This window comes from Cucurbita maxima, unplaced genomic scaffold (assembly GCF_002738345.1).
Source record: "Cucurbita maxima cultivar Rimu unplaced genomic scaffold, Cmax_1.0 Cma_Scf00061, whole genome shotgun sequence".
Taxonomy (NCBI): domain Eukaryota; kingdom Viridiplantae; phylum Streptophyta; class Magnoliopsida; order Cucurbitales; family Cucurbitaceae; genus Cucurbita; species Cucurbita maxima.
The window spans coordinates 336,664-351,282 of record NW_019272077.1 but is presented as its reverse complement, the minus strand read 5'-3'; the positions used below and the strand labels follow the sequence as shown (position 1 = coordinate 351,282).

Below are 14,619 nucleotides of genomic sequence, written 5' to 3'. Positions count from 1 at the left end.
GCTGGCTAAGAGGATGAACTGATTTATCAATACAAACTCTCTGTGCGCAAGTTTGAACTTTAGTTAGGTACGAGTTAGGGCCCTGATCGAGCAACTAGTAGTCTTACCTATCTACCTCTCCAGACACAATATCTTGAGTACCAATAATGGTGACTACATCTGTTGGCATGTGATGTTTGGCCATAGAATCGAGTCCTTGTGAATGGGCAGAGCCAAGTGCTCTTATTTTACGATGGTAGGGACGATTGCTTCCATTACTGACCCTCCTATCCCTTATGTTTAAGAGCGGTATCCCAAAAAGAACGAACAGTCTCGTGGTGGTACGTAAGGCACGAACTCCACGAACGTCCCGCGCCCCTGAGATGGAAGGGAATCCAAAATGAGTATTATTTAGGTCTCTATCATATTATATATTTATTCAACTTATATTTGATGCATCAAGTAATTTTTTCAATTTTAATTTTATTAGAAAACTAATAAATACAAATGGTCGAAGCTTCGTTTACAACCCCTCCGTCCAAAGAAAACTGCATTAATATGGAATGAGTTAATTTGCTCTTAAAAGGTAGAGATTTTTTTGTCGTTAGATAAATATAATGAAAATTGTCGTCTCTGTTTTTGTCTCCACTCAATTTTCGTCCCATCCCGGTCCATCACTGCATTTTTACATATAAAAATAAATATATATTTTGTTAACTATAAATTATAATAAATAAGTTTTAACCTTACGCCATGACTTTGTACAAATGGACTATTAAGCTCAGAGTTGGTAAATACTTGAGATCAAAACAATGAAATTTGGAACTTTTGGAACTTTTTATAAATATTATTGGCCTTTCACTCGAGATCTCATTCATGTCAGCATTTGCATATTCACCCTTTTTTTCATTCTTCTCTTTTATAGTCGAGCTGCTTCTTTAAGTGCTAAAGCTAAAACAACCTCGTGAACGATAGAAGGGCGAAAGTCAATGCGTTTTACAAAGGGGTTATGAAAAAATGACCACTCAAGAAAATATAGTCTCTATCTTCCGATTAGAGATAAGAGATGAATGTCATTGGACTCGATCACTAAATAAAGATATGTGCTACTACAAGACCTGGTTGAAGACGATGTTGAAACGTTCAATTATGTTATAATATTAAAGTCTAATTTTTTTAGAAATTATTTCACTATAAAATAAAAATTACAAGTTAAAAAAGATTTTATTAAAGACGCAAGAGAGGGATATAGCTCAAGCTATCTCAAATTACAATATCCAACAAAACCATTACAGACGATGTGGCTTGAAGCAACATGATTGCTGCATAACATATACCATTTATAAGCTTCCATTTTATTTGCTTTCTAAATACGAATGAACACTTACGCTTTACGGCGGCACACGTCTCCCTCGCAAACCCACCCTTCTTTCCCCTCCTCCTTGCTTTCCTCTTTCTTTTTCAAAGCACATTTTGGGTGCAAATCGAAGTCACATTCCCCACAGTGAAAGGACCAACCAGATCCCACTCCATCGCACCCATCACAAACATATGAACGACGTGTTTTAACAAGTTCATGAGCTTCATGTAGTTCATGTTTCAGTTTCTCAGGCCACCCCTTTGCCTCTTCTTCTAGCTCCTCCTCCAATTGCTTCAAACGTTCATCTGTAAACGGATACGCATCTGCACCATGAGCTGAGATGAGCTTCCGGGCTTCTGTCGAGACTGTGCGACCACTTTTGTTAAGCGCTACAAGTGCAGGAATGCCTTGGATTTTGAACCTGCGATTCAGGAACTTCTTCCTTTCATCCCCAAATGGCAGGGTTAACCAAGGCATTCCTGAAAAGAATTCTTGAAACGAATCTTGGTCTCGATCACTTGAGATGAAAACGACTTCGAACTCTTTGTCCTTTTGCTTAATTTCGTTGTATGCCTCGATAAGCTTAGGCAAGAATGCACGGCATGGAGGGCACCAGTGTGCTGAGAAGTAGAGCAAAATGTTCTTGCCAACAAGTTCAGAGACTGGGATCTGGTCAAACGAAAGGCAATCAAACACAAACATAAACATACAGAAACAGCTGAAGAGTATAACACAGCACATGGTGGCTTAACTCATTAGATTATGCTGAGAAGTAGCAACAGGAAACTTTACCTTTGCACCACTTTTCTCAATAACAAAATCATTTTCTCCATGAACTAAAAGAGACTCCAGAGTCTGCGACTCGAGCTTTGCCTTCTGAATCTCAGCAAGATTCTCAAGTTGTTCGGGAGTGAAAGGGTAGGCATCAGAACCATGCTCTTCGACGAGTTCCACTGCATTCGGGTGCAAAGTCTTGCCGTCCTGCCCAATTATGACAAGAGTAGGAATCTCACTAATCTCAAAATATCGAATGAGTTCTCGACATTTCTCATCCTTTAATGGCAATGCCAACCAAGGCATTGATTTTAATGCTTCTTTGAATTCCTCATCTTCATCATTGAAAGAGATCAACACAATCTCAAAGTTCTGTCCCTTTTCTTTCAGTTTCTCGTAAGCATCGACCAAAATAGGCGTAAATTCGTCACACGCTCCATGGCCATACACTGAGAAGTACAGACCAATCACTTTCCCTTCTAGCTCAGAGACAGGAATCTACAGCACAAGATTATAGTTTATCACATTAATCCAGAAAATAATCTACAAACAAAAAATTGAAGAAATTATACCTGATTTCCATCATTCGAGATCAAATAATTGCGTGAGTTTGAAACCAAAATGGAACTTATGGTCTGGTTCCTTTTCGCTTCCTCCTCCCTCTCCTTCAGGAGTTGGATCTGTTCAGAAGTAAAAGGATAGGCATCAACGCCATGATCGCTCACCATTCTCACTCCTTGATCAGTTGAAACCTTCCCGTTGGCATCAAGAACAAGAAGGTGAGGAATTCCCCTCACTTTGAAGAGTTCCTTCAAGCGTTTTATGGTGTCCGAATCGGAAAATGGAATTGACAACCAGGGCATTTTAGAGAAGTAATCCTTGAATGAGTTATCATCTCTATCAGAAGAAACGAAGATAACTTCAAAATCGCCCTTAGATGCTAGTTTCTCATAAACCCCAGCAAAAATCGGGGTGAAACGACGACACGGAGGGCACCATGATGCCGAGAAATACAATCCCACGTTCTTTCCGATTAAGGAACTGATCTTGACCTGTTCAAAAGCCGAAACTAACAACCGATAAGAGGATTTCACTAATTTCCTTCTACAGATTCCCAAATCTTCAAACAACAGTTCAAATCTTCCTAGGGTAAGTTAACCATTCAGTAATCTAACACGAAATCAACAGATTGAAATGAAAGTAAACTATGAATTTAACATCATCGTCCTACTGAAGCAATATCAATTGAGAAACAACACGCACCTGATCGCCATTGTTGCGGATGAGAAAGTCTCTCCCCTCAGATGAAATCAGGGAGTTCAGATCGTGCACAGCGGGAGAAGCCATAATCCTTCAGAAATCCTTGTTACTGTTGTGCCGTTGAAGCTAATTACCAACGATGGATGAATAAAAATCAAAGGAATTGGTGATAATATATAGAAATCAGAAGCTTAGGCAGCAAGCAAATTCTCGATAATGACAAACCATTCGAGTCGCCCTGAAGTCTTCGCTTGTTTTAATTTATAGAACCGACCATTGTTAAATGTAGTCAAGTAATTTTGTCCTCCTGCCCCTTTCACATTTCATTTTTTTATTGTTATTTTTCAAGTTATTGAAAATTAATTTTTTAAATGACAAACTTTTGAAAAATAAAAATTAATCTAATTTTTTAAATATCGAAATGTAGTTTTTATAATTTAATTAAGAATTTGAAAAATGAAATTCATTGTGAGGAAAAAATTTTAATTTCAAAAATAAAAATATTAGATTCTTAGCAAAATTTTAAAAACAAAATTTCATTTTTATTTATTTATTTATTTATTTTTACTCTTACATTTTATTAATACTTTTAAAATTCAAGCCAAATTTTAGAAATTTTAAAAATAAGTTGTTGGAGTTGGATGAAAGTGGCACGTTTCGCCCATTCAGGAAATAATCATGAGTTTATAATCAAGAAATACTCTCTCTATGAGTACGAGACCTTTTGGAGAACCTTAAAGTAAAGTCATGAGATCTTATGCTTAAAGTGAATAATATCCGTACCATTATGGAGAGTCGTGTTCAATTAACATAGTATCAGAGTCATGTCCTAAACTCTCCATTCTTTTTGGGAAGCCCAAAGCAAAGCGGCAATCCGAGTTTAGTTATTTTATTTTATTTTATTTTTTTCCAATCTAGACCATATTTATTATGCGAACAAAGAAGAAAACTCTAATGACTTCGAACCTAGCCCCTCTCCTTACATTCATATAGCACTTAGGAAAAGTCCAGCCATTGCTAGCCATTGAGCCTTCTTCTTCTCATGAGCACCGTCGAACCAATCTCGCAGTTTTCGCCATCCCCCTCCACGCTACTTATCTACCATTGTCGTCTGGTGGACTCACCCCTCGTCGCTGTGCTGCCGTCCATAGAAGGAGATTGCTTAGGAAAGCCACTCACCAATAAGAGACCTTTCTATTGGATCTAAATGTTTTTGTTTTTAAAATTATTGTATATGCATGCACGGGTTATAAAATATTTTTTTTATTACTTATTTTTAGATGTGATAGGATTATTTTTATGCAACTAATAATTCTACGATGAACGTACCTTAGTTACTTTGTAATTATTAGTTTAGTCACCTTAGAGTGATGAGAACGATTTGATGATGATTAGAAGTTGGTTAATTTGTAATTACCACTACTGTCAAGTAATGATAACGATTTACGAGTAATTGCATGTTGGTTTTATTTGTAATTACTACCATAATCACCTTAGACTAATGATAATGATTGTATGTTGGTTATTTCATAATTAAGTCAAAGTCACCTTTAGAGTGATAAAACCAATTTGGTGGTGATTTTGATTGTCGTAACTAATAAATGCTTGCATATCTCACCATAATAGATGGGTTTCTTATCAAACATTTTAAATACTCGTCATAGTCAAGATTGTAGAAGAAGAATAACGGGTTGGTCCGAAGTCATATTAGAAAAATCCTTCTTTATGGAGACTTTCGGATTTTTCAATTGCAAGAATTATTTGATCAAATAGCATACATTTTAAAGAATCTTTTTTATAAAAAAAAATATACCCAAAGCATAATTTTACTTTAAAGAATGAGCACACAGGATCAAATTGATTTTTTTTTTTAAATCGTTAATTTACAGTGTTTTGATAAAAAAAATCATAATATCGAGTCAATGATATCTACGACGTAAACATCATAAACACTCTAATCAACCTAGTAAAATCTTAAGGTTTTCGATAATAATTTCTTGAGTGATGTCAATTTACTAGTACTTCTGCAGTACTTTTGAAATGAACATGGGTTAGGTTTCTACATTAACGCTATAGTTTCTAAATGTCTCTAACATTGAAACTTAATATCGTATCACTGAATGAGCCCAATCAACTTTATATAAAAACTCGAGAATCTCAGAGAAAAAAAGAAAAAAAGAAAAATATTTCCATACTTTCCAATTACAAAATACTTATGCCCCATCAATATCACCCAATAATGTAATGGGTAAATCAATAATTCATCTATTTTAGAAATATTAGGGAAGTGCTTGAACGTTTTTGAAAAGCATCTCAATTTTGGTATGAATAGTTACGATTACCACCGAAAGTAATGTTCGTGTCAATAATTTTATGAACTTAATGAGGAGCATCATTTTCTATTCTAAAATTTTAATTCGTCCATTTTTTTAGTTTATAATCATATGAATGAACGATGAAAATTTAAATTTTTAAATAATAATTGATAATTAATAAAAAAAAAACATTCCTTAATAAATTCCATAATAACCTAAATTTTAAAATTCTAAATATTTAAATATTTAAATTTATTTTAATAATTTAACTTAAAAGAAATAAAATAGCTAACACAATTAATTATTATTTATAATTTAGTAAAATAATAAAATTGTAAAAAAAAAAATATTATTAGTAACATTTTTAATTTTTAATGTAATAGATACCAAAATTTTTATTCCATTTTAAACAAAATTTTAGGGTCCCACTATCTAGAGCTGACATGGCAAGTTCTCAGTGGCTTCTACTAAGATGACATGGCCCACTATTAACGACCCGGATCCGTCTCCCCCAACTCAAATGACTACGATCTCTGGATCTTACCCGAATTCTCTTTTCGGAGGCTGTGATGAGCTGCTTCAACGCTGCCCCCACCGCCGCCGCCGCCGCTGCTGCTAGCCCTCTATTGATGAATGGCTTTTCTATCTCACATGGTGCCCCTCTAAAATGCCGTCTTTCTCCTCTCAACCCCTCAGAAAACCTGGTTTGGTTCGCCCCAAATCCAAGCAACGCCCAGATTCCACTCGCCCATGTGTCGTTCAGTCCCTTCTCAGCCTCTCTTCTCGAGGGAACCTCTCGGAAGCCCTTTCTTACCTCGACCCATTGGCCCAAAGAGGCATACGCTTGTCCTCTAGCGCTTTCGTCCACCTCTTGCGACTTTGTGCCAAAGCCAATTCTCTCAAAGGTGGTAAATGTATTCATCTGCATTTGAAAAATACGGGGTTTAAACGCCCCACGACTATTGTAGCCAACCATTTGATTGGTATGTACTTCAAATGTGGCCATGAGATTGATGCACGTAAGGTGTTTGATAAAATGTCTGTGAGGAATTTGTACTCTTGGAATCATATGCTTGCTGGATATGCTAAGTTGGGGAATGTATATCAAGCTAGGAAGTTGTTTGATGGAATGACGGAGAAGGATGTTGTTTCTTGGAATACCATGGTTCTTGCTTATGCTAAGAAAGGGTGTTTCAATGAAGTTGTTGGGTTATACAGAGACTTCAGGAGACTGGAGATGGGTCTCAATGAGTTTAGTTTTTCTGGTGTTTTGATTCTTTGTGTGAAGCTGAGGGAATTGCAGCTCACGAAGCAGGTTCATGGGCAGGTATTGGCAGTTGGATTTTTGTCTAATGTAGTGCTTTCTAGTTCAATTATTGATGCATATGCAAAATGTGGAGAGATGGGATGTGCGCGGAAATTGTTTGATGAAATGCTTGTGAAAGATATCCTCGCGTGGACTACTATGGTATCTGGATATGCTAAATGGGGTGATATGAATTTGGCTAGCGAATTGTTTCACCAAATGCCTGAAAAGAATCCTGTCTCCTGGACAGCTTTAATATCAGGATATGCAAGGAACGGTTTGGGGCATGAGGCACTCGATTACTTCACAAAAATGATGATGTTTCGAATTCATCCTGACCAATATACATTTAGTAGTTGTCTCTGCGCATGTGCCGGTATTGCTGCACTGAAGCATGGCAAACAAGTACATGCCTATATGATAAGAACGAACTTCAGATGCAACACAATAGTCGTCAGCTCTCTCATTGACATGTATTCAAAGTGTGGCATGTTAGAAGCAGGCTGCCGTGTTTTTCACCTTATGGGAAATAAGCAGGATGTTGTATTGTGGAATACAATGATATCTTCCCTAGCTCAACATGGTCATGGGGAGAAAGCAATGCAGATGTTCAATGACATGGTTAACTCAGGATTGAAGCCTGATAGGATCACGTTCATCGTGATCCTTAGCACGTGTAGTCATTCAGGGCTCGCGCGAGAGGGACATCAGTTTTTCAAGGCCATGACGTATGATCACAGCGTTCTCCCTGATCAAGAACACTATGCATGGTTAATTGAGCTCTTGGGTGGAGCGGGATGTTTTAATGAGTTGGTAAACGAGCTAGAGAAGATGTCGTGTAAGCCGGATGATCGAGTATGGAATGCGTTACTTGGTGTGTGTAAAATACATGGTAGTATAGAGCTAGGAAGAAAAGTGGGTGAGCATGTAATGGAGCTGGATCATCAATCTTGTGCAGCTCATGAATGTCTTGCAAGTTTGTATGCTTTTCTAGGGAAATGGGAGTCAGTAGAAAAGGTGAGGGAAGAACTGGAAGAGAGATTGGTGAAGAAGGAGCGTGCAATTAGTTGGTGTGACATTGAAAATAAGGTACATTCTTTCGTTGCAGATCACATTCATTGAAGGAAGATAGGCATCCCACACAGAAGAAGAATTTTCAATCATTGAAAAGAGTGTTAAGGTACATTATTATTGTTATTTTTGTTGGGGTATTTCACACAAGTGATCTTACATATAGGATGATAAAATGCTCCATATTGAACCTTCATTTGGGTCTTAATCCATATAATTTGTTTATTATCTCGCTATTAATCAATAATTATGGCCCGAGTTAGTTTATGAGTTCTTCATTTTGCGAGTTTAGTTTGTGCTATAAAATTTGGCCTTTGGCCTATATTTCCATGATTGAAGCAAGAGGGAAAAATCGCTAAGGGTGTCAGTACCTCAAAATGATTTTGCTCTAACCAATGCAAAGCAGAGATGTCAATTTAACCTACAAGATCAAGTCTTTGTGAGGAATCCCCATTTAAACAAAGAAGTAGAGGACCGAAGAGATTTTTCTATATTAACTTAGCAGAATCCTTATATATATATATATATATATATATATATATATATATATATGGGAGTTGAACTGCTACGGAATAGGTCAACTTTTTAAACTGCTACAGAATTCATGGGCAAGAGACAGCGTGACGATGGGAGATAGTGCCGAGAATGAGAATTCTGTATAGTTACAGAGAGAGATCTCTCTATTACCTCTACTTCTATATATATAAAGCTGATACACAAACCTAACCTATTACAAATGATGTTAGTAGGATTATATTTTTGTTTATAGCATGTTAATGGATTTATTAGAATGTTTTATATTTTTAATAAAAGAAAAAGAAAATTTATTCGATATAAATATATAAAAATAGAAAAAGTTTATAGATAAAAATTAAAGGGAACTTCTATTCTGGGGAAATAATAGGATTAAAAAAAACAAATATTTTATATGACAAGGTTTATATTGAATATAAAATATTTTTCTATTTCAAATATCACTAATTCGTGGATTAAATATGTTTTAACATAACTAATTTAAAATTAAATACTATTAAGATTACTAATTTTATTTTAGGAAGATTGTAGTTCAAATTCAATTTCTTTTCCCAAAAAAAAAAAAAAAAAAAAAAACGTTGAAACTGAATTTTTCCCGTCAATTTTGAATTTNTTTTGACTAAATTTAGAATACGATATTGTTATTATTATTAATTGTTTTTTTTTTTTTTTTTTGTAATTTGAGATTTTAACTTTATTGACTAAACAGTAGAATAATAATAATAATTAAGTCATAATCTAAGCGGATTATTAATTAATTAATTATGGTTTGATTTCAATAATTTTGAATTCATAAGCTTTCATAGTTATTCATCGTCCGCATTGTAAAGCATCCGAACAGATTCAGAGATCAGAATTCGGAGATCCCCAATCTCCACGCTCCACGAAGGAAGAACACTCTCTCAAGTTTCATCCAAGGAAAACCTTTAGGTACTCTCTCTCTCTCTCTGCATTAATGTTGAACTCCAAAGCGTTAAATCCTCATTTTTTTGTCTATAAAGCATCAAAGTGTAATTTAAGGAAGCAGACATTCGTCGGATGAAGCGAACGCTGTTTAATTTAATTTCGAAATTTGCGACAAAGAAGGAAACAGTATTCTAATGGTTGACCATTCCTCAATGTCGAGGCAACGATGCGGAATTTTGCCTCAAACTACGTCATTTCATTGCACTTCACCCTGAATCTGCCTCTTCCATTATTATCATTTTGTTATTTCTTTGGAAAACTGAATCTGCTTCTTCCTTCTCTATCTGCAAAATTCTCTGGTTGTTGTTTCACATATCATTGCTTCGGACTGATTTTGGAGCTCTGTTTCTTTCTTCCATTTTGATTCCTTGTTATTGGATGCATGTCTTTGATTTACATTCTCGGCATTGCTGTTTATATGTTTTTCCTTTAATTTTAAATGGATCTGGTTTTAGGTAATTGAGAGGAGATTTCAATCGTTTTCAGTGAGATCTGCTGCTTTGTTTGCTCTCTTTTCCTTTTCCCTGGGTGGGAATTTGGGGCTCTGATTTGTATGAAACCTAAAATTACTCTTTCTTAATATGAATTATTGTTTTTGTTTTGGTATTTGGAATTTGGAATTTGGTCGTGACGAAGGTTTGCCCCTCCCTTTTTTGATGCAGGGAGGCATCAATTTCGAGTTGTCGATCAATCAGTGGTTTGAATTGATGTGCAATGCGGTGGCGTATCGGAGCTCTTCTGCGTGATAGAAGAACTGTTGAACTGCCTATTAGTGGAAGGAATCACTTCTATAGAGTTTCTCTGTCTTTGGCTTTTATTCTGTGGGGACTTACCTTCCTCTTTAGCTTATTGTTCAGCCGTGGGGATGGCTGCCAAGGTATGCTTTCATCATATCATTTTGATTTCTTAGTGAATATTCATTTGAATTTAGAAGTGTATTCAAACTGATTGCTCCACCTCATTACACCTTCTCTTGTGATCTCTGATTTTATCTTGCTTATGTGTTTCCTATGTATAATTGGTTTCTTTTAAACATTTTGAGTCATGGCGGCATTCTATCAATCCTTCTTTTATTTTTTCAATTCGTTGGTTGTATAAGATTCAAATTTGTTCCAATGCACCTAAAATTCTGGTGGCTGTGAATATTCTTAACGCTGACAATTTCAAGATTTTAATTGAATTATATTTCAATTTTACATATGATGTTCTATACTCTTACGTTAGAGAAAAGGAAACAATAAAAATTGTGTTTTCATGCTTGAACACTTCATTAAAATTGCTATCAGGGTAAAATCAGAGAGAAATACAATCATTTGATTGATTTTTATTGTAGTTATTTATCACACAAAACAATAAGAACATAATTGGTCAAATGCTGTGCAATCCTTCTCTAACGAATGAAGTTCGTGCATAATTAAATCAAGCTCATTATGCGTGGAAATAATAGAGTAAGCGTAGTAATGAACTTACTTGAACATGATTTATTCAATAAGTTGTACCACTTCCTTGAGTTCAAAGGATATAGAGTAGTCCCACTGCAAAATACTCTGTTGCCTGAAATTATATTTATATAAACGCTTCTTTGTGGGAATTTCAATGGAGTACCCACCCGAAGTAGGCTTCCTTTGCTTAGAGTTTGTTTTATTTTGTTTGCTCTTAAGTTAGTTTCAAACCGTTGATTTGGTCTGGCTTTGTTATTAACACCAAATTGGCTTTGTTATTAATAGAATGAATCAATTTTTCGTACACCATCTTTGTTTTCTACACCAATTCATTGACTTATATACCAGACTTGATAATATTACTGATTATCTATGCTCTTCTTTTCTTTGGGTTTCAGAAGGATCTGTTGTACTACCTGCTGGTGCATCTACTTCAAATGAACCTAAATTGGAAAATAACGAGGACTCTGACCTTTTACATGGTCCTCCAAAGGGGGAAAACGATTGTCCCAGCCATCTAAAGGATTCATGCTCAACTGATGCTACAAGCCATGGTTCTAACAATGAAGAACTTTCACGTGAAGAAAGTAGTAGTCATATACGAACTGCTACAGGGTTTCCTGAAGCTGGGAGCTCTAGCACTGGAGTGAAATCGGAAACCAAACCTCTGAAGGAAGGTATCTCGTCCAATACCGTTCTGTTGGGCCTTGAAGAATTCAAAAGCAGAGCCTTCATATCCAGAAGTAAGTCTGAAACCGGGCAGACCGGGAATAGTATCCATAGAGTAGAGCCTGGTGGTGCAAAGTACAATTACGCTTCAGCTTCAAAGGGAGCAAAGGTATTGGCTTTCAACAAGGAAGCAAAGGGAGCCTCTAATATTTTAGGGAGGGACAAAGATAAATACCTCAGAAATCCATGTTCTGCTGAAGAGAAATTTGTTCTCATAGAACTGTCAGAAGAAACCTTAGTAGTTACAATTGAAATTGCTAATTTCGAGCTCCATTCCTCTAACTTAAAAGAATTTGAGCTACATGGAAGTTTGGTTTATCCAACGGATGTTTGGTTCAAGCTTGGGAATTTCACTGCTCCAAATGCAAAGCAGGCACATAAGTTCGTTCTCAAGGACCCAAAATGGGTGAGATATTTAAAGTTGAACCTTCTTACTCATTATGGTTCAGAATTCTATTGCACGCTCAGCAGGGTTGAAGTTTATGGAATGGATGCAGTTGAGATGATGCTGGAGGATTTAATAGCTCAACATAAACCTTCTGTTATATCAGATGAAGCTACTAATGATAAGAGAGCAATTCCCTCCCAGTCCGGATCCAATGATGAAAGACAACATGGTAGAGAGTTGCAATCTCTAGCCACTGATGAAAGTGATGATGTGATTTTAGAACCTTCAAATAGTAATATAATTGATCCAGTCGAAGAACAGCACCATCAACAACCTGGAAGAATGCCCGGTGACACTGTTCTCAAAATTCTGACTCATAAAGTTCGTTCATTAGACCTAAGTTTATCTGTTTTGGAGCGGTATCTGGAGGAATTGACTTCCAAATATGGCACTATACTCGAAGGATTAGACGAAGATATAGGAAATAATCATCTACTCATTGTGAAGACCCGAGAGGATATAAGAAATATTCTTAAAATCCAGGACAGCGCAGTATGTCATACACTTGTTCTTTCTGTTCATCTCCTATCTATAACAATGGCTATTAACATTGGTTTGTTGTGAATGCAGGATAAAGATGTTCGTGATCTCATTTCTTGGAAGTCCATTGCTTCCATGCAGTTGGATGGTCTGCAAAGGCATAACGCTGTTCTCAGGTTTTGACTTTTCTCCACCCACACCCACAACGCACTAGCACTAGCAAAAGGGAAAAAAAAAAAAAAGAAAAAAAAGAAAAAAAAGGAAGAGAAATGGAGTGAGAAGCTTTGTTTTTCTCCTTAAATCCTATTTCTAGTATAAATCCCTATTTGTTCATTCATCTGACCAACACTTTTTTATTTATCAAAAACTTCGTTTGGAGAAGAAAGGGATAAAGATTAAAGCTTAGATAGCAATGTTGTGTAGAAGTTACTTCAAAAAAAAAAATAAATAAATAAAAAGAAAGGGTGAAAAGTGGTGAAAAAGGCTAAAAAGCTTCCGTTTTGGTATTATGATGCAGATCTGAGATTGAAAGGGTTCAGAAGAATCAGAGTTGTCTGGAAAACAAAGGAATAGTTGTTTTTGTTGCCTGCCTCATATTTACATCATTTGCTACAGTTAGGCTATGTTTACAGATTGTTCTTAGTGTATATGAGAGAACAAATAATTGCAGGAAATTTTGTTGCGTAAGCCCTTCCTGGTATCTATTACTCTTGAGCTGCTGTATCATTGTTTTCATAGAGTCGCTTTAATAATCATCAAGGACGATCTTCATCCCAGATATATAGAGTTTAAATAAATGAGGTGTTGTGTTCATCATTCAGGCTTGGGATTCACTTGATGACGGACATCACAAAACATCCTCTCCTTTTCCACTCCCCCATCATTCAAAATAAAGATTCCATTTTTGAGTTTCTGATGTTTCATTCAAAATAAACTTTCTTTCTGTTTACTTTTTTTTTTCTTCCCAAATCTTTTGTCCATTTCTCTACCTCTTCTTCTTCTAAAATTTATCCCTCTTAAATATTCTCTCTTCAAAATTCTCCTCTCTAAAGCCCGTAAACTCACTGACGAAGGTTGAATACTCTACTTCAATTTGTTGTAAATTTCTTTCAATCATAAACAAAGAGAATTAATACAAAGAGAATTAATGTTTACTGAGTTGTAATTACAAACCATTCGTGAATGATAAATTTGCTTGTAATAATTATATCAATTGTCACAATTTAACTTACAATGTATAAGAGTTCCGGTATGATAGAATTGGATTTACGAGTGTATAAGAGTGCATGCATAAAAGTTCCAGCATGGTAGTATAAGAGTGCATGCATAAAAGTTCCAGCATGGTAGTATAAGAGTGCATGCATAAAAGTTCCAGCATGGTAGTATAAGAGTGCATGCATAAAAGTTCCAGCATGGTAGGATTGAACTTTCGAGTGTACAAGAGTGCAATTCTGGATGTATAGTGTATAGTGAAGTGACTGAAGTGACCTATAGATAATGTATGTGTATGAAAATTAATTAATTAATTTTCTACCAGTTGATTAATTTTGTATCATTAGAGCTTATAATTAATAAGTTAATTAATTTTGTATCATTAGAGATTATAATCGGTTATATCTTAAATATATTAAATATAAAGGATAAAACCTATTTAGTTTGAATTTTTAAACTAACATTAAACATATTAAATGTAACTAGATGTCTATTAGATATAGATGAGTATATTCAACAAAGATATATAGAAAACCATATCATATCCGACTTGCCCTTTTAAACTATCCATGTCATAACAGTATAGATTACTATGGACCAACTAAACCAATGACTATACATGATTCCATAAATCAATCAATTACATACCAGACCCGTTTGTTGCACGAAATGTGAGGGGCAAACTTTGGTTAAAACGATGTGGTAGAAAGCAACGGGCGACTTGAAGGACATGATCCACTGTG

The 14,619-nt window shown here is 35.5% G+C and overlaps 3 protein-coding genes across 8 annotated transcripts; 2 read left to right on the top strand and 1 right to left on the bottom strand.

Annotated features, from left to right (window-relative positions):
- Positions 1-1,187: 1,187 nt before the first annotated feature.
- LOC111471940 (probable nucleoredoxin 1) lies at positions 1,188-3,617 on the bottom strand. Its single transcript, XM_023117618.1, has 4 exons — positions 3,377-3,617; positions 2,686-3,165; positions 2,132-2,611; positions 1,188-2,008 (listed from the first exon to the last, which is right to left on the bottom strand). The coding sequence occupies exons 1-4, from the start codon at positions 3,458-3,460 to the stop codon at positions 1,364-1,366; spliced, it is 1,689 nt and encodes a 562-aa protein (XP_022973386.1). The 5' UTR covers positions 3,461-3,617; the 3' UTR covers positions 1,188-1,363.
- Positions 3,618-6,205: 2,588 nt separating this feature from the next.
- LOC111471937 (pentatricopeptide repeat-containing protein At2g21090-like) lies at positions 6,206-8,459 on the top strand. 2 transcript variants are annotated; one of them, XM_023117611.1, is made up of 2 exons: positions 6,206-8,174; positions 8,405-8,459. In XM_023117611.1, the coding sequence occupies exon 1, from the start codon at positions 6,356-6,358 to the stop codon at positions 8,114-8,116; it is 1,761 nt and encodes a 586-aa protein (XP_022973379.1). In that variant the 5' UTR covers positions 6,206-6,355; the 3' UTR covers positions 8,117-8,174; positions 8,405-8,459. The 2 variants fall into 2 exon arrangements, with proteins under 2 accessions (XP_022973379.1, XP_022973380.1); XM_023117612.1 differs by having other exon boundaries at positions 8,409-8,433.
- Positions 8,460-9,414: 955 nt separating this feature from the next.
- On the top strand, positions 9,415-13,477 carry LOC111471938 (SUN domain-containing protein 4-like). Of its 5 annotated transcripts, none has more exons than XM_023117614.1 (5): positions 9,415-9,516; positions 10,226-10,442; positions 11,406-12,676; positions 12,755-12,840; positions 13,182-13,477. In XM_023117614.1, exons 2-5 carry the CDS (start codon positions 10,280-10,282, stop codon positions 13,411-13,413), a joined length of 1,752 nt encoding a protein of 583 aa, XP_022973382.1. In that variant the 5' UTR covers positions 9,415-9,516; positions 10,226-10,279; the 3' UTR covers positions 13,414-13,477. The 5 variants fall into 5 exon arrangements, with proteins under 5 accessions (XP_022973382.1, XP_022973384.1, XP_022973385.1 ...); XM_023117616.1 differs by having other exon boundaries at positions 9,438-9,529; positions 10,228-10,442; XM_023117617.1 differs by lacking the exon at positions 9,415-9,516 and adding an exon at positions 9,624-9,864 and having other exon boundaries at positions 10,228-10,442.
- The last annotated feature ends 1,142 nt before the right edge of the window (positions 13,478-14,619 follow it).

Coding starts and splice junctions, on each gene's coding strand:
- LOC111471938 (XM_023117614.1), top strand. CDS start 10,280: ATGCGGTGGCGTATCGGAGCTCTTCTGCGTGATAGAAGAACTGTTGAA. Junction 10,443..11,405: donor CCGTGGGGATGGCTGCCAAG/GTATGCTTTCAT, acceptor TTTGGGTTTCAG/AAGGATCTGTTGTACTACCT. Junction 12,677..12,754: donor TTAAAATCCAGGACAGCGCA/GTATGTCATACA, acceptor TTGTGAATGCAG/GATAAAGATGTTCGTGATCT.
- LOC111471940 (XM_023117618.1), bottom strand. CDS start 3,460: ATGGCTTCTCCCGCTGTGCACGATCTGAACTCCCTGATTTCATCTGAG. Junction 2,612..2,685: donor TCTCGAATGATGGAAATCAG/GTATAATTTCTT, acceptor CTTGTGCTGTAG/ATTCCTGTCTCTGAGCTAGA. Junction 2,009..2,131: donor TTGAGAAAAGTGGTGCAAAG/GTAAAGTTTCCT, acceptor TCGTTTGACCAG/ATCCCAGTCTCTGAACTTGT.
- LOC111471937 (XM_023117611.1), top strand. CDS start 6,356: ATGCCGTCTTTCTCCTCTCAACCCCTCAGAAAACCTGGTTTGGTTCGC.